We start from the raw sequence: 21,252 nt of genomic DNA, 5'->3' as shown, positions 1-21,252 counted from the left end.
TTTTTTGAGACAGTCTCATGCCATCCCTCAGGCTGGAGTGCAGTGGCATGACCGTGGCTCACTGCAACCTCAACCGCCTGGGCTCAAACCATCCTCCCACCTCAGCTGAAACTACAGGCAGTGAAACTACAGGCAGTGCGACCACACCCAGCTAGTTTTCATATTTATAGTAGAGATCTTGCCATGATGCTCAGGCTGGCTTTAAACTCCTGGGCTCAAGTGATCACTGGCCTCAGCCTCCCAAAGTGCTGGGATTATAGGCGTGAGCCACCGCACCCAGCCTACAATGATTTTCTTCACAGTATTTTTTTAAAATCAAGGTGAAAGTTTTACAGTCCCTTGTATATGGGATATTCTCGATGCATATTAGCTATTAAATAGTACAAGAGGCCGAGCGCAGCCAGGGTGACAAGAGCAAGACTCCATCTCATAAATAAATAAATAGTACAAGAGTATTTAAAACGCACACACACAGAAAAAATACAGAAATGAAGTGCATCAAAACGTTTATTTTTGTGTAGAAGAACATCTCCATTAAGTGATTTTATTTCCTTTGTGTTTTTCTTTCCTTGCTGAATTTTCTGCATTAACAAGTATTACTTCTGTAACAAGAAGAAAAACTAAATATTTGAGAATAAAGTATTGCCTTGATTATGCTGGCTACTAACCATGGTTAAATAGGTAATAGTTACATGTTTTCTACTAGTGATTCCATCCACTCTCTGGTCTGTGTGAGGGGCCCTCATCAGACTTGGAGAGAACTAGGTATAGTTGGGAAAGTTAATTATTGCATTTGTTTTTAATGGCATTTAACTTTTCTTTTTATTTTTAAGACAGGGTCTCACTCTGTCACCCAGACTGGAGTGCAGTGGCACGATCATGGCTCACTGCAGCCTTGGCCTCCTGGACTCAAGAGATCCTCCTGCCTCAGCCTCCCAAATACCCGGGACCATAAGCATGTGCCACCATGCCTGGCTGATTTATTTTTTGTAAAGACAAGGTCTCACTATGTTGCTCAGGCTGGTCTTGAACTTCTGGATGCAAGCAATCCTCCTGCCTCAGCCTCCCAAAGCACTGGGATTACAGGTGTGAGCCACCACATCCAGCCTTAACTTATTTTTAAAACTTCAAATAACAACCAAGAAAAGGGCATACGATTTTATGTTCTTCAAAAATGGGGCATACTAGTTTTAAAAAGGCAAAGACATACTGCTGTAGGGTCAACTTTTAAAAAATGTGCTATGTCACAATTCAACTAGTATCCAAGCCAGCTAGAGAATTTAAAGGACTTATTTATAGTCAGTTAAATCAGTGATGAAATAGGTAGGAATGGCCTTAAAACCAGAACAGGAGGAAACAACCTAATACAATTCAGCGTTGGGTTTTATGGAACGCAGAATTATAGATCACCCAAGTTCTGAACACGTAGAGTTACATGTGTTAGAAACTTCTTCCTGGAAATTCAGCGACCCTTCTGAATGTCTTTATAAGAAAATCAGCTTTTTGCACCGCCCCCTCAACCCCACCCTCAGAATTTCTTATGCTGTACAACACAAAACTTCTCCTGTTCTCACAAAGACTTCGTACACAGAAATCTATTTCTGCTTGGTGTTAGCTAACATTTATCTGAAGCCGTAGGACAGCTGAAAGGGTTGTTGGTTGGTTTTGTTTTCTAGGTTTATTTCTGCACAATTTTCCTTGCACAGCTACAATCTTATCTGTGGGAAGAGGAAGAGACACCATTTGCAGGGCTGTTAGCTTCCTGTGCTCTCAGAAAAGAGTGAAGCAGAAAGAACCCAAAATAATCCACTATAACAGATTGGCTTTTCTCCTTTTATTCATGAACTATTTGAATTTAAACCACACAGGTCAAAATGACCAAAGAGTTGTTTTTTGTTTTTGTTTTTGTTTTTGAAGAGATTGTTCTTTTTAGGTTCAAGATACACAGGAAGAGCAATTTGTACTGATGTTGCTACTGGTTTAAAGAAAGGTCTCAGTTACCATCATCTTAATCGGTAAAATTTAACATTTCACACATAATAAGTTGCCAAAGGAACACTCAAACAGCAAAAACAAACCTCAGCTTCTTTCAAACGAAAAAGAAGAAACAATGTTTTGGCCCTGCTTCATCAAACCCTTAGACAAATACGTAAGTCTACAATTTATAATAGTGTCTAGTAATTCTTAGAATTCCATTAACATTACATATCAGACAATATAGTCTCTCTTTTATGGAAAATTAAACAGTACCATTATTTGGCAACAGAAGTATATTACGATCAACAGCACATCCATCAAGGGGCGGGCCTGGTCCTACCCCTGGGCAGGGCTGTGAGGGAAGCAACATGCCACCAGCACTGTGGCCCGCTTGTCACTGGAAGCACAAGGAGCTCACGTTTTGATGGATTACATTCTTTTCCAAACAGGCAAAGGCTATCTGGGAGGGTTCCCTAGCACTCCTGGGAAGGGAGGGCCCCATGTTCTAGCTTTTCTTGTCCCCAGACTTTTTTGAAACAACCAAGGCCCAAGGGACAGTTGACTGGCTGACTTGTTTCCACTCACAGCCCTCTTGCCACCCCAGCCAGAGGGCATCGTTCTAAGGAAGGAGAGTCAGGGCCTGTTTGGGGTTGGTAGACCAGAGCTCATCTCCTCTGCTGGCAGGCCTTAGGTGGCCTTCCAAGGCTGCGCCTGAACAAAGAAATCTCTGAACAGCTCCATCTTTGGGAATAAAGCCAGTTATGGACCACATGGACAGTGCCTCTAAGTGATTTGCAGATTATTCATACACCTAAATAGATTCCAGGAAGCTTCCAGAAATCACAGCTTCCCATACTCCTGAAGTCAGCAGCTTTACTGGTTCGGGCCTCTCAAAAAAGGGGCTCCAGTTGCTGGTTGACAGCATTAAGATGCACGCAGCCTGTTCAAAGAAATGTTGAAAACCTAACACATTCTTCAGATGTCTTTTCAGACCACAGGCCCTCAACCTTCCACCAGCGGTGTCACCCCCAAACACGATGCATTCAGATCACCAGAAACCAGCTCTTTTTGTTACTGCAGTATTTCCAGGCTGCCAGGGGAGGCTGGACTCCTGGGATTGCCCCCTCCTGAAATCATTTCTGAATGCCTCTCTCAGGGGTTTAGACATTGAGTTTCACAGAATCCTCCTTAGGTGGCCTAAGGGGCACTTCTGGTGGCCAAGTACAGAAAGTCTGTGCCCCAGAAGCAGCCTGGACTCCTGATCCTTTTCTGGGAATGCAGAGGGGAGGAAGGCATCTTCCCCCTGGGGTCTCCATGGAAACATGGGCATCCAGAAGCCTGCCCCAAAACGGCTTAACTCAGAAACCCTAAACCATCCATCCACCCACCTGGCTGTGCAACAGTTGAAGACAGTGAGGATGCATCAGGAAATTTCATGGAAAACGCAAACGCTAATTAGGGATAAACTGAATCAATCCAGATACAGAAGTAGAAAGGGCGACCTGGAAGTCAGAGAGTGGCCTCTCTAGTGGGATAGCTGCGTCAGCCCCAGATCCCTAACAAATCCACTAGAACCCAAGGAAGCCTGCGTGGCACATGGATCTGATGAAAAACAGGCTCCCTATCCTCTCATCCTTCCTGACACAAGTACCCTCTCAGATATGTGATCTGCAAAAATCAATTTTTAATGCAACACCAAGGTCCCATGCGAGGTCATAGCTACAGGATACTTTTCATCTGATCACGCCACCACCCATTACACTGAAATTTATTATATTTCCTGCAGGAAAAAAAATGACTCCTTTGATTTCTAACATATACAACTTGGAATTTTTTTTAATATAAGAAATTTAGTTGAGTTGAACCCAAGTAATCTGATTAAGCATTTTCTACTCTTGGAATAGGTTTTAAATTTTTTTCTATAGTTTTATGCACTTAAATTAGATTCCTAAAATACTCTCATATACATACAGAAAAATAATCTCTCAATGACAAATCACATTTTACAATAACAAGTTAAATATTTTTGACTACAGAATCTGTGTTAGTTTATGCAACATTTAACAGCATGGCCTCTTACATACCATATATACATTTAGTCATGGCCATTCCATAAACATACAGCAGAGATTTCATGAGGAACACGAAATGAATACAACCTTTTCCCTTTATATAGTGGGAGTTCGCCTTTTTCTTAGCTGGAAACAGCACAGAATGTAGAAAACCGGAAACTGAGCTGATTATCATCCACAGGACATTTTTGTTGCAGTTTCTCATCTGTACACATGTATTTACACATAAGTTCACCACCTATACGTGTGAGGGTACAAAGCTGATGGAGCTAAGGCAATACAACACAGGGTGGGCAGGGGCCAACTCCCCTATCTATGCAGGGCCACCAAGGGATAAGAAGGGTCATGGAGGGCACAGACTCCGGCTTGCGGGGCTACAGCAGATGAGATCTGAGGTTGATTACACAGTTCAAAGATACTTGGGCTATTGGCCATGTAGGCTTTAAATGCATGTCTAAAATTAAGTAGCATTAACATAGATCTTGCTAAAATATCTACTTTCTGTCACAGTGAATGTTTAGCAGATGACATTTTAAGGATATTGATTTATAGAATGTACCTCAAATGTTCATTCATTAAAACTAATGCTGACACGCTATTAATGAAATGCCCCTGGAGAACACTTGCAGAACTTCCCGTAGTCCGGAAGATTGCATGACGCATGAAAACAAAGCCATAATTTGTTATGTCATTCAAGGTGACTCAATCAAATCCAGGTGAGATGAGTTTGCAATTTCTGTCAACATTTTTACTTAGCAAATGTAATCCCAGACAGAATCAGGAAACATAGTGAGAATTATTGCTTAATGTATGTGGAGATGGGGACCTACTTGCAAAAAGCAAATGGAACTGCAAACATTTTGGAGCGTCCAGCCCAGGAAAAGTAAAAGCTCGTGAAAGAAAGCAACAACAGGAAGCCCAGCTTCATGGTCAGCTGCCTCCCGGTGCCATGGTCTTCTAGAACTTGAGGCTACTTACACAGAGGGATCTTTTCTCTCCTACCATCCCCATACATGGGATCCTAAGGGGAGAGTCTAGCTGGGAGGTCGCAGCCTCTCTGAAGCAGGTTCCTCCCAGACACCTGCAGACCAGATCGTGTGGCCCAGCTGGGCAGGGAGGCACTGGCTCCGCAGACTCCCCTTCTCTCCAGGGGGTGAAGGCTGGAGGAGCAAGTGTCCAGCCACTGGGGAAGGGACACTGAGCACTTCTATGACCCTGCTTCTCTTTGAAGGCAGAAGGTTGGAAAAGGCTTGCTGTCCTCCCAGGAAAGGGGAGAAAAGCTCCCGGTGGATGCCCAAGGCCCAGAGGAAGGGTTTTATTTCCAAGCAGTGAGCTCAATGGTAAAGGCTCACAGCTGCTTGACGCCCTGTGGCCCATCCTGAACTGGGAGCCCAGAGCTCCTGCCACCACCGGCAACCCTCTCTCCAGCCTTGGGGTACAGCTGTGAACTAGGGGCTCAGTTCCACACCCACTAGCTAGTCCAGGCCGTTTGTGCTTTTAGGAAATAAATGCAGACGTTTAGAAAAGTGTATCCGCCCAGCTTGCCACAGCCTGCCGGGAGACCTTTCAAAGTAAGACCTAAGACAGAGCCCATCGGCTTTGGGAACCAGCAGAGAACAGTGTGGTCAGGGCCGGCCTCCCGGGTGTGCTGCCTGGCAGCCACAAGGGGCCATGCACTCAGAAGGGACCTGAGCTTGGCTTAATGCTCTCCTGTCACTGTCTAGAAATGCTTCATCACCTGAACAAGGTGCCTCGCATTTTCATTTTGCACGCTGTCTGCAAACCACGCGACTAGTCCTGACCAGGATGACAGGACTGTGGAGCAACGTATTTCCTGTTTCCCTCTCCAAGGCACAGAGCCATGCATCCCCCCAGGTGTGGGTAGGTACACACGCATGCGCACACACGCACGCGCACACATATGCATGCACACACAAACATGCACATGCATGCACGCACATACCCACACGCACACACACACGCACACACACAAACACGCACACACGCACACATGCACGCACACAAACATGCACACACGCACACATACACACAAGCGTGCACACACACGTAGACACACACGCACACACATGCACACACACACATGCACGTACACATACACGCATGCACGCAAACCCACGCATACACACACGCACACGTGCACACACAAACACATGCACACACACAAACACGCATGCACACACCACGCACTGAGCTGCTGCGTCCCACCAACAAAAATTCCCTTCCACCTAAAATTCCAGAAGTCAAAGTCTACAAGTAGAGACTGTAATCCAATCCCAATAGAGCACACCGTAACTCCTAGAACGCTTGCTGGGGAGCAGGGCCTCCTCCAGGTCACCTGCCCTGCAGTCCACCCAGCCGACAGACACTAAAGCTGATGCAGAAAGGGTGGGAAGGCTGAGGACCTTCGTGCAGCCCCAGCCTCAGCGGCAGGGAAGAGCAAGGTCTCACTGGAGACCCCTGGCGCGCTAGGCTCGAACCCTAGGCTCGCCGCGAGCTTCCTTCCCACCCAGCCTTCGGTCTCTGCCAGGCCCACATTCCTAGCTCTGAGTCCGTTTTCCTGTCTTCCCCTACACCCCACATCACCAATAACTCCTTCTGCGATCTACACAAGAGCAATGCCTAGCAGCTGCGGTAGGTGGAGCCGGCACCTTGAAATCTGCCAGTGAAAACAGCGAGTTTCCTCCTCCTACAGGGAGACCCTCCACCCCCGCCGGTGACAGTGCACAGAATGGCAGCGGCTGCTGCTCACCCAGCGCTGCAAAGCCACTACACCCTTTCTTTGGTTCCTGTCTGCCTGAGGCCCCCATTCTGTTTAGATACAGGAACGGCAGGAAATAAGAGATTTGAGTTAAAAAAGAGAAATGCAAAAGCGAAGAGAAGCAGAGTCGCACAGGAATGTTATTCTTTCAAAAGATAAAAGTATAAAACCAGAACTTCTGGAAGAAGAAAATATGCATTCTTACCACTGCCTAAAAAGAAACCTTAGTTTCTGGTTAATCCTCAGGAAATATCAGAGAAACGCTGATTTTTTTTTTTCAAGGCTGACCAAATAAGTCCACTTCTGAACACAGCTTTATCTGGTGGGCTTTGAATACTAAAATATTCATACTAGGCAGATGATAGTAACAATATAGGCTGGTATAGAAAATCGAACAGAATCCTATTAAAACACAACTCACAAAACACCCCTGACATCCAATAAGGGGAAACTGACCCTGAAATTTGACAAGCACACATAGTGTCAGAAAAATTATGATGTGGGTGTAATACGGCTCCCCCAGGGCCAGGGTAAAGAGGGTTCCTTTGAATGGAGGAACTGATTGAGGCTGCATGGAACTAAAGAAGTTATTGGGAGGTGGATATGAACTCTTTTATAAGCGTTGGGTCTTATTTTAATGACTTAAAGTTAGTTTGCCATTAAAAGCAATGGCAAAAACCGCAATCACTTTTGCACCAACCTAATCCAATTAGGCTTGCTTGAATGCCACCAAGGCAGGCCCGTCCAGCTGCCACCCAGCTTCTAGGAGGGTGGCCTGGACCAGGATGGGGACTCCCTAAATGAACAGTGCATTAACTACTAAGATGTTTCTGAGAGATCACAACCCAGAGATGGACTGTCTAGTGTGTCTTGGTGTCTGGGTTTTAATGCTCCCAAGACAGACAGCTGTTAGATGTCTTCTGTCTTTCATGTGGACTAAGTTTCCATGCCTATCAGGAATAGATTTTTTTTTCTGGCTCCTACAGATATAAGGTTATGTATCTTACTTGATCCTGATGAAATGCAGACATATCCTGGATCTGATACAGTGCAGGCTGAGGAAACAGGAATTCTAGAACTTTCCTTTCCTCTAGCTCAAATAAACTGTGTTCCAAGCACAAAGAAGCAGGATCCAGAGGAAGCTGTGGGGCGCCATTAAGTTGACCAACCAATTACTTCCTCCCTGTCAGGTCTAACCAGAAGAGGTCTGCATTAGCTCTTTTTTTGTTTGTTTTGAGAAGGACTCTCGCTCTGTTACCCAGGCTGGAGTGCAGTGGCGTGATCTCGGCTCACTGCAACCTCTGCCTCCCAGGTTCGAGTGATTCTCCTGCCTCAGCCTCCTGAGAAGCTGGGATTACAGGTGCCTGCCACCACCCCTGGCTAATTTTTGTATTTTTAGTAGAGACAAGGTTTCGCCACGTTGGCCAGGCTGGTCTCGAACTCCTGACCTCAGGTGATCCACCTGCCTCAGCCCCTCAAAGTGTTGGGATTACAGGCGTGAGCCACCGCACCTGGCCGGTTTGCATTATTTCTCTGAAGAACCCCACACAAAGCAACATTAATTGATCGGAACCATTCAAAATAGAATAAAAATATCCAAGGGCTCGAGGGAAACATTCACTCTAGAAGGCGGGCCCTGGGCTACTGCACATGAAGTACAAGCCACTGCGACAAGGAGAGCAGGGACTGAGCCACGTCTTCATCAGAAACCGGGCTGGCAGGCACATGGCAGTGGCAGGGGATGCAAACGGGCCTAAGACTGCTTCTCCTGGAATGGGCTGACCTGTGGGTCCCCCAGGAGGAAGCTGCAGGGAATGCATCCCTTGGCCCCCAGGATAGCTCTCATCAGGCTCCTCTAAAGCCTGTAAGGTCACTGGGCAGAAGAGCTAGAGGGAGCTGCCCCGTGAATGGCAGCTGTGGTTTCTTTGCACCCTCAGTCTTTCTGCTGCTTTACGATATCACCTCATGAGTGCAGCCTGACGGACAAGGAAAGCCCACCTTCCTCTAGAAGGGGCCCAGGCAGGTAGGCAATTACACTGTAGCTGGGGGAAAAAAGAAAGAAAGAAAATGCCCCCATTTGATCAAGCATTGAACGTCCCTAAAATGAACTGAGTGTCTACGTGCAGGAGGCTGCTAGATCAATGTCATGGGAATTCCTGAGCCCCCCTCACTAGTGCAGGTTAGGGCTGTTCTAGAGAAGTACCTGCCACTCATACTTAATACAAGGCTGTTTCTGTCCCTGAGATCCGCCCCAGAACCTAGGCTGGCCTAGCAATCCTCATCTGAGCTCAGCCTTCCCAGAAATGGATTCATCTTCTGTGTCATTTGAACAAATGAACTGAAAACATAGAGAAACACAAGCATTTGGTCTCACTGGTCCACTCCAGGGAAAAGGAGGAGAATGAACATTCTAATGATATAATAAGCAGCCCCTGGGCCATTCATGAAATTAAGGGGAAGTCTCTAGCAGGAATTTCAGCACCCCACGGTGCAAAAAGAAGGAGGTGTTAGTTTTCCCTAATGCCTCTTATGGTGGCTCAGACTATACTGTCTGAGGGCTTCATCATGCTACCGGTTTCTGGGGCTACTGGTTATGCTTCTGCCTGGTGTGAGCTAAAGCTCTTTTATCTAAAAGCAAAACAAAGCCATCCAGGTGCCTTTGTTTTCATCTCACTTTCTGGCATAGGATGCTCTAAACTTGTAAACAAGCGTATCTGGTCCAAGCAGACCCGCTGCTAATTGTGCACTCACCTCGAGCCCGAAATGACCCTGTTACATCCAAAGCACACCAGGTATTCATGTAAAAGCGCTACTGTCTGCTATAAAGCACATTGCTAACCTTGAAAAGGAAGGGAGAATTTAGAAATCAAATCAAATCAAATCATACTTTCTGTTTCCAATGGAAATTCTTAAAGTTGTTACATGTACAAAACACATTTTCTTCTTATCAATCAAAAAGGCCCAATCAACTAGAAAAAAACGACTTGGAGGGGAGATAGAGGAGTCTTTTTCTGCTTATACAAGGTACTGGCCTACTCTAAAATATACTCCAAGAGCTTCACCTTTTCAATAAAGCCAGAAGTGCCTTGTCCATTTCTCCCTTCATCTTCAGCCCCATCAGATTCTAGAACATCCTGGTTCTGTGTGGTCAGTGGCTTTACACTTGTCCTAGCCAGTTCCTGGAGAGACAGCCGGCCTGCTCAGCCTTGGAAGGCAGACCTGCAAGTGTCCTTCCCTGCTGGCGCTAGCACCTAATCCCCCTGCCACCCCAGAATACTCCCCTGGAGGACACCTGGGCTTTGGTACCAGGTCACCGAGATAAGACTTAATGTGGGTGGTCAATTTACTCATATTCTGATGGGATTTTTTCCCCAGTTAAATTCAGGGCTACTCTACCCGACGAAATCAGTTAGTTTCATACACTTAGGTCATACTTTAGGTTGTTTAAAAAAAGCAAAGAAGAAAAAAATGCCTCCTCTTACATGAATGTTCTTTGGGAGCAGAGCTCTTTCCTCTGCTACCAGAGGACAGGAACATATTATCCAAACAAACAAGGAAGTCTGGCTCTAGTTTCTCAAGCATCCCTGGTAACCTGCACCTAGAAAGTCCCTCTTTCCAGATTAGTCCAGGCCTGGATCCGAATGAGCCACATCTTCAGGCTCTCATGGTCTCAGCAAACCTGGTTCCAGGAGATGATGCTGTCCATCCACCTGCCAGGGTGATGCCAGCAGCCAGACAGGCCCTGCCCCAGAGGGACCAGGATGTGGACTCTCCCTTCTAGAGAACTGCTCTGTGAAGAAGGCTCAGCCCAAGAGGTCCCAGGATAGTTCAGTTCTCTGGGAAGACTGAGGGTTACAGCATAACCCTATGACCAGGACAGCTTGGGCTAAAGGAGATCAGAGTGTGCAGGAGGAGCTAGCAGTGTGGCTCAGAGCAGAGGAACGCTTGCAGGGGTGTCTAAAAGGCTGGGATCAGGATGCTGGGATGCAGTGGCCTAGAGAACTCCTATATTTAGAAAACAAAGAGCTAGGAGACAGACTCCTTGTTGGCAAGGAGCATTTAATTTCTATGAAATATAGCCCAGATGGTCAAGAAGGTAGAGGTGAAGGAACAGAGAGGCCCAACGGTTTGAGACTCCATGCATCACCCATGTTTCTCAATCCCCATGACACAACTCATGAATCACAGCTGGGTCCGATGGCCAGCCCGACTCCTCCATACGGACGATTGGTTACATTACAAATTACACCAGTAAATACAAGGACACTAATCCAGAACTTGCTACACGGCAGGAGCATCTCAAGGATGCTCAACAGAGTCACTTGAGGAAAAAGAGTCACATATTGCTTTCTCATGCTACATTAATTCCAATAATAGGACACTATGAGTGGGTGACCTGGGACCTAAAACAATTGTTTGTCATTGTGCATACCATACGCTACCTACATGAACAATGATGTCCAACATTAACACGCAAATAAAGTCAATGAAGAAAAGACAGGACAGAAAACAAAAAGAGATCGGAATGGTGACCCACACTACCCCATTTACACATTGAATACTTTTCTTTCTACCATGGTAGCATATCTTTCATAAATACACTGAACAAACGGTATTGGTTATAGAAATAGGAAAGCATGAGTTGCATGTCTATTTATAGATTTAATTTAAAAGTTTCTTAACAACATCAAAAAATATAAACAAAGTATTTTAACCATGTTTTCTGCTGGGAAATGGTAAACAAATGCATGCCTGAAGTTAAACTTGGTCTCTAACATGTTCAGTTGAAAGTTTCTAACTACAGGGTATATTTGCTTGTTTCAAAAAATACTTATGTCTGTTGTTCTTGATACAAAATTCTACACTATCTTCAATAAATAAATAATAAAGTATTTCTTAAAAGTATGAAATGTAAACTTTGTTGTCCTTTCCAACACACACTTTAAAAAAAATTGCTTGAAGTATGACTGGGCTCTCATGGGAAATTATAACACTACACATTCAGTTCCCAGCAAAGGGGGCACTCTGCCACAAAGCTGATGCTATCATTTAGAAAGCACTTTGATAACCCTAATTAAAGTCTAAGCACCTACAATCAAAGAGAACACCATCTAGTACAGGAAAGCTAGACTCCAGTACCAACAGAACATGCAAAGGACATTTCATGACCACAACAAACTAGGATTATGAGAATATTAACATGCAAACAAAACACGGCCCCCACTTTTCATTAGCAAATCAAGTTACTATCTAACTAACCAGATGATCTCCTGGCATTTAAGGGAAAAAAAAATTAAAGAACTCAAACCAAACAGCTTGGCACATAGTCATAAAGTCCTGACTCTTGCAACAAGCATATTACGTGAGGTTGGGGTGGTGGAGGGTGGAAAAGTGTCTTAGGTCTTTGCCCCAGGATGTGCGGGGTTTGCATCCTCCTAGGGTCTTTCACCCACCACATAATGGACTGCCTTCATTTTCTTTCCCAACCTCTAGCTTGATATTTTTCCTTTTCACGCCTTGGGGATCTAGGACATGGCTTTTTGGGGAACGTACCAAAGAGAGCTGTTGAAATGTCCTACGACAATCAGGATTCAGCACATTCAAGCACAGAACAGGTCACCAGCAACGACTGCTGCTATGAAATATCACAGGGCCTCCAAGCCAAAAGAGATTTTTCCAACATGGCTGCCGACCAAGACCCAGTGACCCAACATTGTAAAGTTGCCTTTCCAGTGACCTGTAGTGATCTGATCCAGCAGAGGGGTGACTTTTTAGATAATGACTTTCTGTGACCATATTCCAAACATGCTGGGAATCAGAACTGAATCCACGCAACTATACGCCAGTGTGTTTTCATTGACATATATTAATACAAGGCCTAGAGGGGGAAGGAACGGCTATAACGGCGCACATGCTAGAAACTTCCATAGACCAGCTCTTCAAAGAGCTAAGCCAGGGCCTGATCAGACCGTCTCACCAAGTGATCAGCTCTAGGCAGCATTTCCCTGCAGGAGAGATGGGATTCTGAAGCAATGACAGGACCGTCATAATTGTTTCTAAACTCACACCAAGGACTGGGCATTGTAGGCCAAGAAGTCTACTTGGGGACTGGTGGATGTAAGAAACAGGAGGGTTAAATGAGTTCTCCAAAAATATAGACATTGCATTTATAAATCTATTTTATAGTAACCAGACCCATCCCTCAAGCCCGGGAAGGGGCTGGACTCCCAGCTGCACCCTGTTGAGGGCTATGGGATTTCAGCGACCCTAGAAGCCATAATGAGACCTGTAGTGAGGACAAAGGAAAACACAGCTTTGTTTCATAAAACAGGAAATTGTTTCGGGGCAGGGAGGATTGTTGAGAATGATTCCTAGGAGCTTTGAGGGGCCTGTCTTTGCCGTCCCATATCCCTGTGACTGAATACCAAATGGTGGTTTCTTAGAAAAGGAATACAATTTCCAGACAGCATGTGTGGCCGTGGGCTGGGACCCTGCTGAGCACACCCTGAGCCCGCTGCCTACGGCTCATCAAACAACTGCAGGTCCAAGCGGACCACAATCTCTCCCGTGGGGACTTCGTGCAGCAGAAGACACTTCGTAACTGGACCTTTGGAGCCCTGGTCTTTCTTGATGTCCGCCACGCGGATCTCCGTCCGACCCAAAAAATCTGAAAAGAGAACAAACAGACCCTCCTAAGAGGGACCATTCCCTCTCTTCGAGGCACATGTCTGGCATAGTGGGGACCCCCTGATGAACTGTTATGCTCTCCCTTCTTCTCTGGGCTCTGATGTAGACCAACACTAGGATTTCCAACTCGCTCCCCAGTGGAGTTGCCAATGTGTCATGGTATTTCATTACTTAAATAAAAAAAAAACCCAACCCCAACCTTTATCTCTCAGAATTAGAAGGTGGCCGGGCACAGTGGCTCACGTCTGTAATCCCAGCACTTTGGGAGGCCGAGGCAGGAGGATCACTTGAGTCCAAGAGTTTGACACCAGCCTGGGCAATAGAGTGAGACCCTGTCTCTACAAAAAATTTTTAAAAATTAGCCTAGCATGATGGTTCATGCCTGTCATCCCTGCTACTTAGGAGGCTGAGGCAGGAGGATTGCTTGAGCCTGGGAGGTGGAGGCTGCAGTGAGCTGTGATTGCACCACTGTGCTCCAGCCTGAGTGACAGAGCGAGAACGACAAGAAAAAAAAAAAAACGTAAAAAAAATAAAAAGAAAAAAGAATTAGAAGTTGACAGTACACATAGTAGTTAAGAGCCCAGACTTGGGAGCCAAACTGTTCCAGTCACACTCAAACATTTAACCAGCTACCACAACGAGTACCTAACTCACAATGAGATAATTCATACAAAAAGTACTAAAAGAGGAAGGCCATATGGAGCCATTTAAACCTTGTACAGATAATGCTAGTATTCGACCCTCACTCCTTCGGTTATAATTAAGTTGAGACCATAATCTTTTAACTTACTCTGTGATTTCTTTTTTTTTTTTTTTGTTTTGGAGACAGGGTCTTGCTCTGTTGCCCAGGCTGGAATATAGTGGTACCATCATGGCTCACTGCAGCCTCGACCTCCCAGGCTCAAGCAATCCTCCTGCCTCAGCCTCCCGAGTAGCTGGAACTACAGGTGCATGCCACCATGCCTGGCTAAGTTTTGTATTTTTTTGTAGAGACAAGGTCCCATTATGTTGCCCAGGCTGGTCTTAGACTCCTGGGCTTAAGCGATCCTCCTGCCTCAGCCTCCCAAAGTGTTGGGATTCCAGTCCTGCAGCACCATGCCCACCGGTGATTTTTATTGGGTCGAGGGAGAGACAGGTAATTTCTTGGAATCATTGGGCCGAGACTATTCTTTTCCAGGCCCAAGCAGAAACAGAAGGCTGGCTGAAGAAATGATTCATTCAACATGACTGCATCCCTTTGCCTACTTAATAAGTGGCATAAAAATGCCACCCAAAGGGACCTGGCCCATTCTGCGGCTCCTGTTGTGGGCTAACATCCTTGTTCCATTGGCTAGTTTCATCCATTGCCAGCACAGCTTTTTGCCAAGGACTGAAGAACTATGCTGAGGCTCTTAAACACACCCCTCTCCACAGTCACCTGCTTTGGAAAGCAGAAGATGGACATGTTTGCCCAGGGCAGCTGGCACAATTCTAGACCAAGCATGCTCTGTCCACATGCAATGAGACGCCTCCAGAAGACTCCTCCAGGGGAGACAGAGCCTCGTCTTGTGCCAGCCAGCCTCATCTCTCGGGAGGGAAACCCAAGGAATCCTGGCACCAAGTCCCCAGGTAAGAAAACATTAACCCACGCAAACGAGTGCCAGGGAAGGAGGAATAACCACAGGGCCGCGTTCCACTCACCATCTGGTGAGAACTGGTCCCTCTCGAACACAGTGATGCAGAGGACTTCCTGCTCCAGGTCTCGGATGAAGAACTGGCAGTTGGAATTCCACTTGGGGTTCAGAGTGTCCTGGATCGTCTTGGTGATGTGGCACTGGGAACCCATGGTCACCTCACAGTACGGGTTGCTCTTTCCTGGAGTGAACAAAAGGCTTCGCCAGGTGGAACTCACACCTCATTTTGATCTCCACTCTTTTTTTTTTTTTTTTTTTTAAGATGGATTCTTGCTCTGTCGCCCAGGCTGCAGTGCAGTGGTATGATCTCAGCTCATTGCAACCTCCACCTCCTGAGCTCAAGTGATTCTCCTGCCTCAGCCTCCTGAATGAATAGCTGGTATTACAGGTGGCTGCCACCATGCCTGGCTAATTTTTTATATTTTTAGTAAAGACGGGCTTTCACCATGTTGGCCAGGCTGGTCTCAAACTCCTGACCTCAGGTGATCCACCTGCTTTGGCCTCCCAAAGCACTGGGATTACAGGTGTGAGCCACCGTGCCTGGCCGCTCCCCACTCTTAATAACTGCTATGCTTAATAAGTGTCATTCGGTGGAGAATCCGGGTGAAAACTCCCAGAAGTCAGCTTCATCCTTAAACTAAAAACAAATAATCAATTGAGTGGGCTTTGAAACTAGGCCCTTCCTGTCTCGTTCCTTTGGCCTGATCTTGTGTCACATCCACTGTGAATGCAGCCACTCAGATCTCTCGGAGAAGCAGAATGGTAGAAAGGATGGGAAAAAAAACACAAAACCTCCAGGTTTTTAACAAGTGCTAGTTAAACCGATTCTGGAAGGAGATCAGGGAGTATGGAAATAGCACATTCGATTTAGAGCCGGGTGGGGGTGTGGGGAACCCGGACCCTACTCCCAACCCTAAAGCAGGAGCCGGGGGCGCCTCACAGCCTTACCATGTGACCGACAGGGTTTCAACTCAATGCCTTCAACCACGTTCACCATCAACCTTCCAATGCCTGTTGCCCTTTGGGAACGGACTATGATGGCAGGAAAAACACAAAATGCTTCATTTGAACATGCCACACCTTTCCCATCTCTGTGAGCCTCACAATGCATTTCATGTACCTCTCCCGACTCAAAAGTAATTCTCCCCTCTCCTTAAACACTTGCTTCCTTGCTCCTGGAATTTGCCCTCCACCCCCATCTGCATCCCACCCCAAGCTCACTTCCATCTCATTCCATGCCCCTCCTCTAGGTCCAGGGGATTCTTCTATTCTGAGGATTTTCAGCCCAGCCAAATGGCCCTCCCTCCTGCCCAGCTGTGCAGGACACCCCGTGGAGCCATGCATTACCCAGGTACGCTTTCTCGCGCTTCTTTTTCTCAGTCTCTATGTAGAGTTCAGAAGCAGCTTTGATTTTCTGCACCCAGGCAGTCCTTGGACAGAAAAAGACAGAAAGTTGCCAAACAGAAACTCAGGAAAAAGGCTTCAGGTCTGTTCAAACACTGTTGCCAGGACTCTGTTTCTTTGTTCATTTGATTTTAACAACAAAGGCTCGGGAAAGAAAATCTGATTTTATGTCACGTGATGCTAACACTTATTCCTGCCATCAATAAGAAAGGCATGAGGGCCATTTCCATGGATGTCCTCAAGACCTGCGATGATGTCCCCTGGGAAGAAAATCTGTGATAGATGCTGTCTTGGAGGCAACATCGGGACACAACGACTCTTCCTTCCTTACCGAAGAGCAGCACATATTTGCCTAATCCAACAAAGCCAGAAGGATCTCGCTTATGAAATCACGCAAAGAAAGAACAAAAACCACTTCCCAGATTGGGAACCACTTCACATGAAAGAGCAAAACGCCCTGGGGGAAGGCATTTGTGGCCGCGGTTTTCTCCTTCATTTTTTCTGAGAACCATATGCACAAAAGCTTTAGCCAATTTTCTTGCTCGGTGCAAATGCTCTTTGGAATGATGCTGGCCTTGTGTCAAGTTCACCCTTCAGAAAATGATCTATTTCATTTGGCTCCAGGGCAGTGTCTTGAAGACAGATTGAAGCAAAATACCCACCGCCCTAGGTTCCAGAATGCCCATTTAAGTGAGCCAAGGTGAGGAGATGTTTGGGTTTGGGTGGTCCTATTAACCCCGAAATTACTTTCCTATTGGTTTCTGCCACCTGGGAAGCCAGGGGAAACCTGAGATGCTCCGTTTACCTCAAAGAATGCGAAACGTTTCTTAATAAAACAACAACAACAACAACAAAACTGCCAGGTGCAGTGGCTCACCCCTGTAATCCCAGAATTCTGGCATTCTGGGAGGCCAAGGCGGGTGGATCCCTTGAGCCCAGGAGTTTAAGACCAGCCTGGGCAACATGGCGAGACCCCATCTCTGCAAAAAAATATAAAAAATTAGCCAGGCTTGGTAGCACATGCCTGTAGTCCCACATACCTGGGAGGCTAGGGTGGGAGGATTACCTGAGCCCAGGAGGTCAAGGCTGCAGTGAGCTGTGACTGCACTACTGCACTCCAGCCTGGGTGACAGAGTGAGACTCTGCCTTAAAAAAAAAAAAAAAAAAAAACTCAAGCAAAATTAGTTTGAATCCATGTTATTTTGGAAAGTGCATGCCATGTGACAGACTTTTGAGAGGCTGTAGAAAAAAGTAATAGCCCCATCCCCACTCCCAGCTAGGGGTGATGGCATTGCCACTTGGCAAACGTTGGCACCTGCTGATTAACCACCCCGCCCCTTGTGTGTCCTAGAGCCGTGGAGCCCTGGGGCCCATGCTGGGGAGGCGGCAGGTCTCACCTTTCATTTATGCTTTCTGCTCGGAGAGTATAGACGCGGTCAATGTGGGAGATGTGGAAGATGGGCTCGTCTCCAGAAGGGTCGGTGGGTAATTTTACTAGAACCTCATTTAGGAAAATAGGCTGGAAAGTAACACACAGGCATTACAAAGTGAGGCTGGGGGTCTGTGTGCTCCGGTAAACCGTGAGTGTGTGAGCACACTTATGCCAATGTGTTCTAGTAAATGAGACTGCAAGTCAGCACGTGTGTGCACACTCGTGCGTGTGTTTCAGTAACCTAGACTGAGCATGTGTGTGTGTTTCTGGGTGTGTTCCAGTAAACCAGACTAAGGGCGTGTGTGTTTTCCAGTAAAGAATCCCAGAATAATAATTTTGGGTTAGTATCAACTTTTACATATTACAAATTATAAATATGATAAATATTGGTTGCCCCGCCCACGATTTTGCAGGTATGTTTTAAGTCTTTCGGAATAAGATCTGGCTGGTGCCGCTTTTCCTGGTGTATTCTAAACACCAGTCTTCATCCACTTTACATCAAGCAATTCCCTCCAAAGATTTTCACATGAAGTTTCTAGTAACTATATAACTACATAGCTCTTTTTTTCCCCATAATAAAGCTAACTGCTGCTTCAGAGAAAATTCTTCTGTAAAAACACCCCCATGCAGACAAATTTAGAAAAACAACGTCCCGTAACACAAAGACACACAAACACAACCATGCACGTATGAGCAGACCATATAAACAGCTGAGGGAAATTCTCCACTTATCAACTGTTTAGAGAGACTTTGCTAGAAAGGAGAGGGCTCGGATGTTTCAAGCTACCTGGAGAAGTCTGGCAGGGGACTTAGGACTGTTTGGAGGCGACGGTGGGCCCTGGGTGCTGTTTTGCACCTCTTCTCCCAAGCTTTTTCACACCTGCCTCATCTGTACCCTAGACTTCGCTCCTACAGGCTAAGGCATGCCTCTGTCACGTCCCAGGGGACCACAGCAACCATTTGGCAGCCAATATGTTCCACCGATAGCACTGAGTGTCACTGACACTGCGGCGGGATATGGATCGTCCTCCACTCCGGACACCCTAAATCGCATTTCAACTCCTGGCCTTCTCCTGCACTCCACAGCCTCTGACCCTGCTAAAACTCTACCTCCTTTTTGGAAACGTCTTCCTCCCCAAACACGTCAACCCTGATAATGCAAAATCTAGAATCCAACTTACTGTTTTATACATTTTATACTGCAGGTTTGATTTGGGGCTGAAGACTTTGTCGGTGCCAGAAGACCCCAAGGGCTTCGTGATCTGAGTCAGCAGGAGGAAGTCGTTGAAAAGGAAGCCATACAGCTCCTTGTTGCTCTTGGCCTTGTAGAGCTTCCCACTGTGCAGAAATTTGCGCGGCCCCAAGCAATTGGTCACTGAATTGAACACAAGTTGCTGAGAAAGGAAAACAAAACCCAAAGTGTAGCATTTTTGTTTCTCCGCATCTGAAAGCATGGGCTCCATCAGAATCAGAGGCCAGGCCCCAGCAGACTCGGATCTCAGGCAAAAGTCAAGGATGGCTTTGAAGACTTTGGAGCCAAGAGATCAAAGTCAGACAAAGGCACAGTTCAGGGGATTCCAAGTATCAAGAAGAGTCTCAATGGTAATTTCTAAGGCTTTTCCTCTAGGAGCATGCCAGTGTCTTATGGTGCAATTGGTGTGTTTTTCCTTTTCTTTTTTTTTGAGACAGGGTCTCCCTATGTTGCCCAGGCTGGAGTGCAGTGGTGTGATCATAGTTCAGGTAGCCTTGACCTCCCAGGTTCAAGCAATTCTCCCATCTCAGCCCCCCAACACATGTGAAAAAAACTTTTGTAGAGATGGGGTCTCACTACTTTGCCCAGGCTGGTCTTGAACTTCTGACTTCAAGCGATCGTTCCACCTCAGGCTCCCAAAATACTGGGATTACAGGTGTGAGCCACTGGGCTTGGCCATTTCTCTTTTTTATTTACTGGGGAAATGGGGCAGCAGAAAGAAAAGTGCCCACCTGGCTCCCACCTTGGGGACTCCCTGCTCTGTGCAGGGTCTGTGCATGAAACAGCTCCAGGGAGAAGACCCCACACAGATTCAGACAGTCCTTTGAGCTTCTGGAAAGCAGCAGCCCCCGTCTCTCTCCAATTCCGTGGACAAATGCTGCCTTCCAAGGCACAACTGCAGTCCGGGCCCCTGGCATGTGTGTGACTGCACAAATCAGTGGTGTTAATTTTTTTTTTTTTTTTTTTTTTTTGAGACAGAGTCTCACTCTGTCGCCCAGGCTGGAGTGCAGTGGCGCGATCTCGGCTCACTGCAAGCTCCGCTTCCCGGGTTGACGCCATTCTCCTGCCTCAGCCTCCTGGGTAGCTGGGACTACAGGTGCTCACCACCATGCCCGGCTAATTTTTTGTATTTTTAGTAGAGACGGGGTTTCACCGTGTTAGCCAGGATGGTCTCGATCTCCTGACCTCGTGATCCACCTGCCTTGGCCTCCCAAAATGCTGGGATTACAGGCGTGAGCCACCACGCCTGGCTGTAAATCAGTGGTGTTGAGCGACCCTCCAATGCCAAACAGCACAGACACTGTACTGCGCACATGAAACCTCACCCGACTCACCCGCTCAGCAAACAGGAAGGGAACAGCTCCCTCCCTCCACTGAGCCTTAGAGACACTGTGGGCGCTGAAACGCGGCTCTAACACTTCTCGGGGGTCCGTCACCTCACTCCACTAGGTTCTGAAGGGGCAGAGGGCACTGAGGTGGAGATGATCCCACAGAGGCCCCCTTTTTGACAGCAAGGGGAGAGGCCAAGGATAGCAAGGCCGTGGCTGCGCGCCAGGAGTAAGATGACCCAGTCCGAGGCCAGCCCCTCACGCTCCCCCATCTGCCCACACAATTGGCCTGGGGGGCGCTCCAGAGCTCTGTCCTGAGCTACGAGCCCTATGGACCCCTCTCTGAAGAGAGTATTTGTGAAGGAGTGATAGGTTCGTAACACGTGTCCCCCAACACCTGTCCATCTCCAATACAGGAGAAACAGTGGCGCTTCTGTGAGTGGAGAGCTAAAGGCAGCTGGAAAGGGGCCACTGCACTCTGCTGTCAGCCACAAGGAGGAAAGATGACCTCTGACCTCCCGTGGAGGGTCTGAGAGCCCAAGAAAGACCAAAGGTGGTGCCACAACAGGAACCTTCAAAGAACATTCTTCACCTCTGCACTCCAGGCAGGAGCCTGGAGACCAACCAGCCCTTCCTGCTTGCCAAGAC

General features: G+C 46.9%; 1 protein-coding gene across 6 annotated transcripts in view; it reads right to left on the bottom strand.

The window, feature by feature from the left end:
* Window positions 1-489: 489 nt before the first annotated feature.
* Window positions 490-21,252, bottom strand: part of ITSN1 (intersectin 1) — a 258,350-nt gene continuing 237,587 nt past the window's right edge. For all 6 annotated transcript variants that reach the window (XM_019017661.4, XM_019017665.4, XM_019017662.4 and 3 more), the window contains 6 exons: window positions 19,206-19,418; window positions 17,990-18,111; window positions 16,536-16,618; window positions 16,137-16,220; window positions 15,196-15,369; window positions 490-13,495 (listed from right to left, as the gene is read on the bottom strand). In XM_019017661.4, the coding sequence (XP_018873206.1) occupies window positions 13,347-13,495; window positions 15,196-15,369; window positions 16,137-16,220; window positions 16,536-16,618; window positions 17,990-18,111; window positions 19,206-19,418 (825 nt within the window). In that variant the 3' untranslated portion in view covers window positions 490-13,346. The remainder of the gene's footprint in view (window positions 13,496-15,195; window positions 15,370-16,136; window positions 16,221-16,535; window positions 16,619-17,989; window positions 18,112-19,205; window positions 19,419-21,252) is intronic.

This window comes from Gorilla gorilla, chromosome 22 (genome assembly GCF_029281585.2).
Source record: "Gorilla gorilla gorilla isolate KB3781 chromosome 22, NHGRI_mGorGor1-v2.1_pri, whole genome shotgun sequence".
Lineage (NCBI taxonomy): Eukaryota > Metazoa > Chordata > Mammalia > Primates > Hominidae > Gorilla > Gorilla gorilla.
This window is presented reverse-complemented; position numbering and strand designations above follow the sequence as displayed.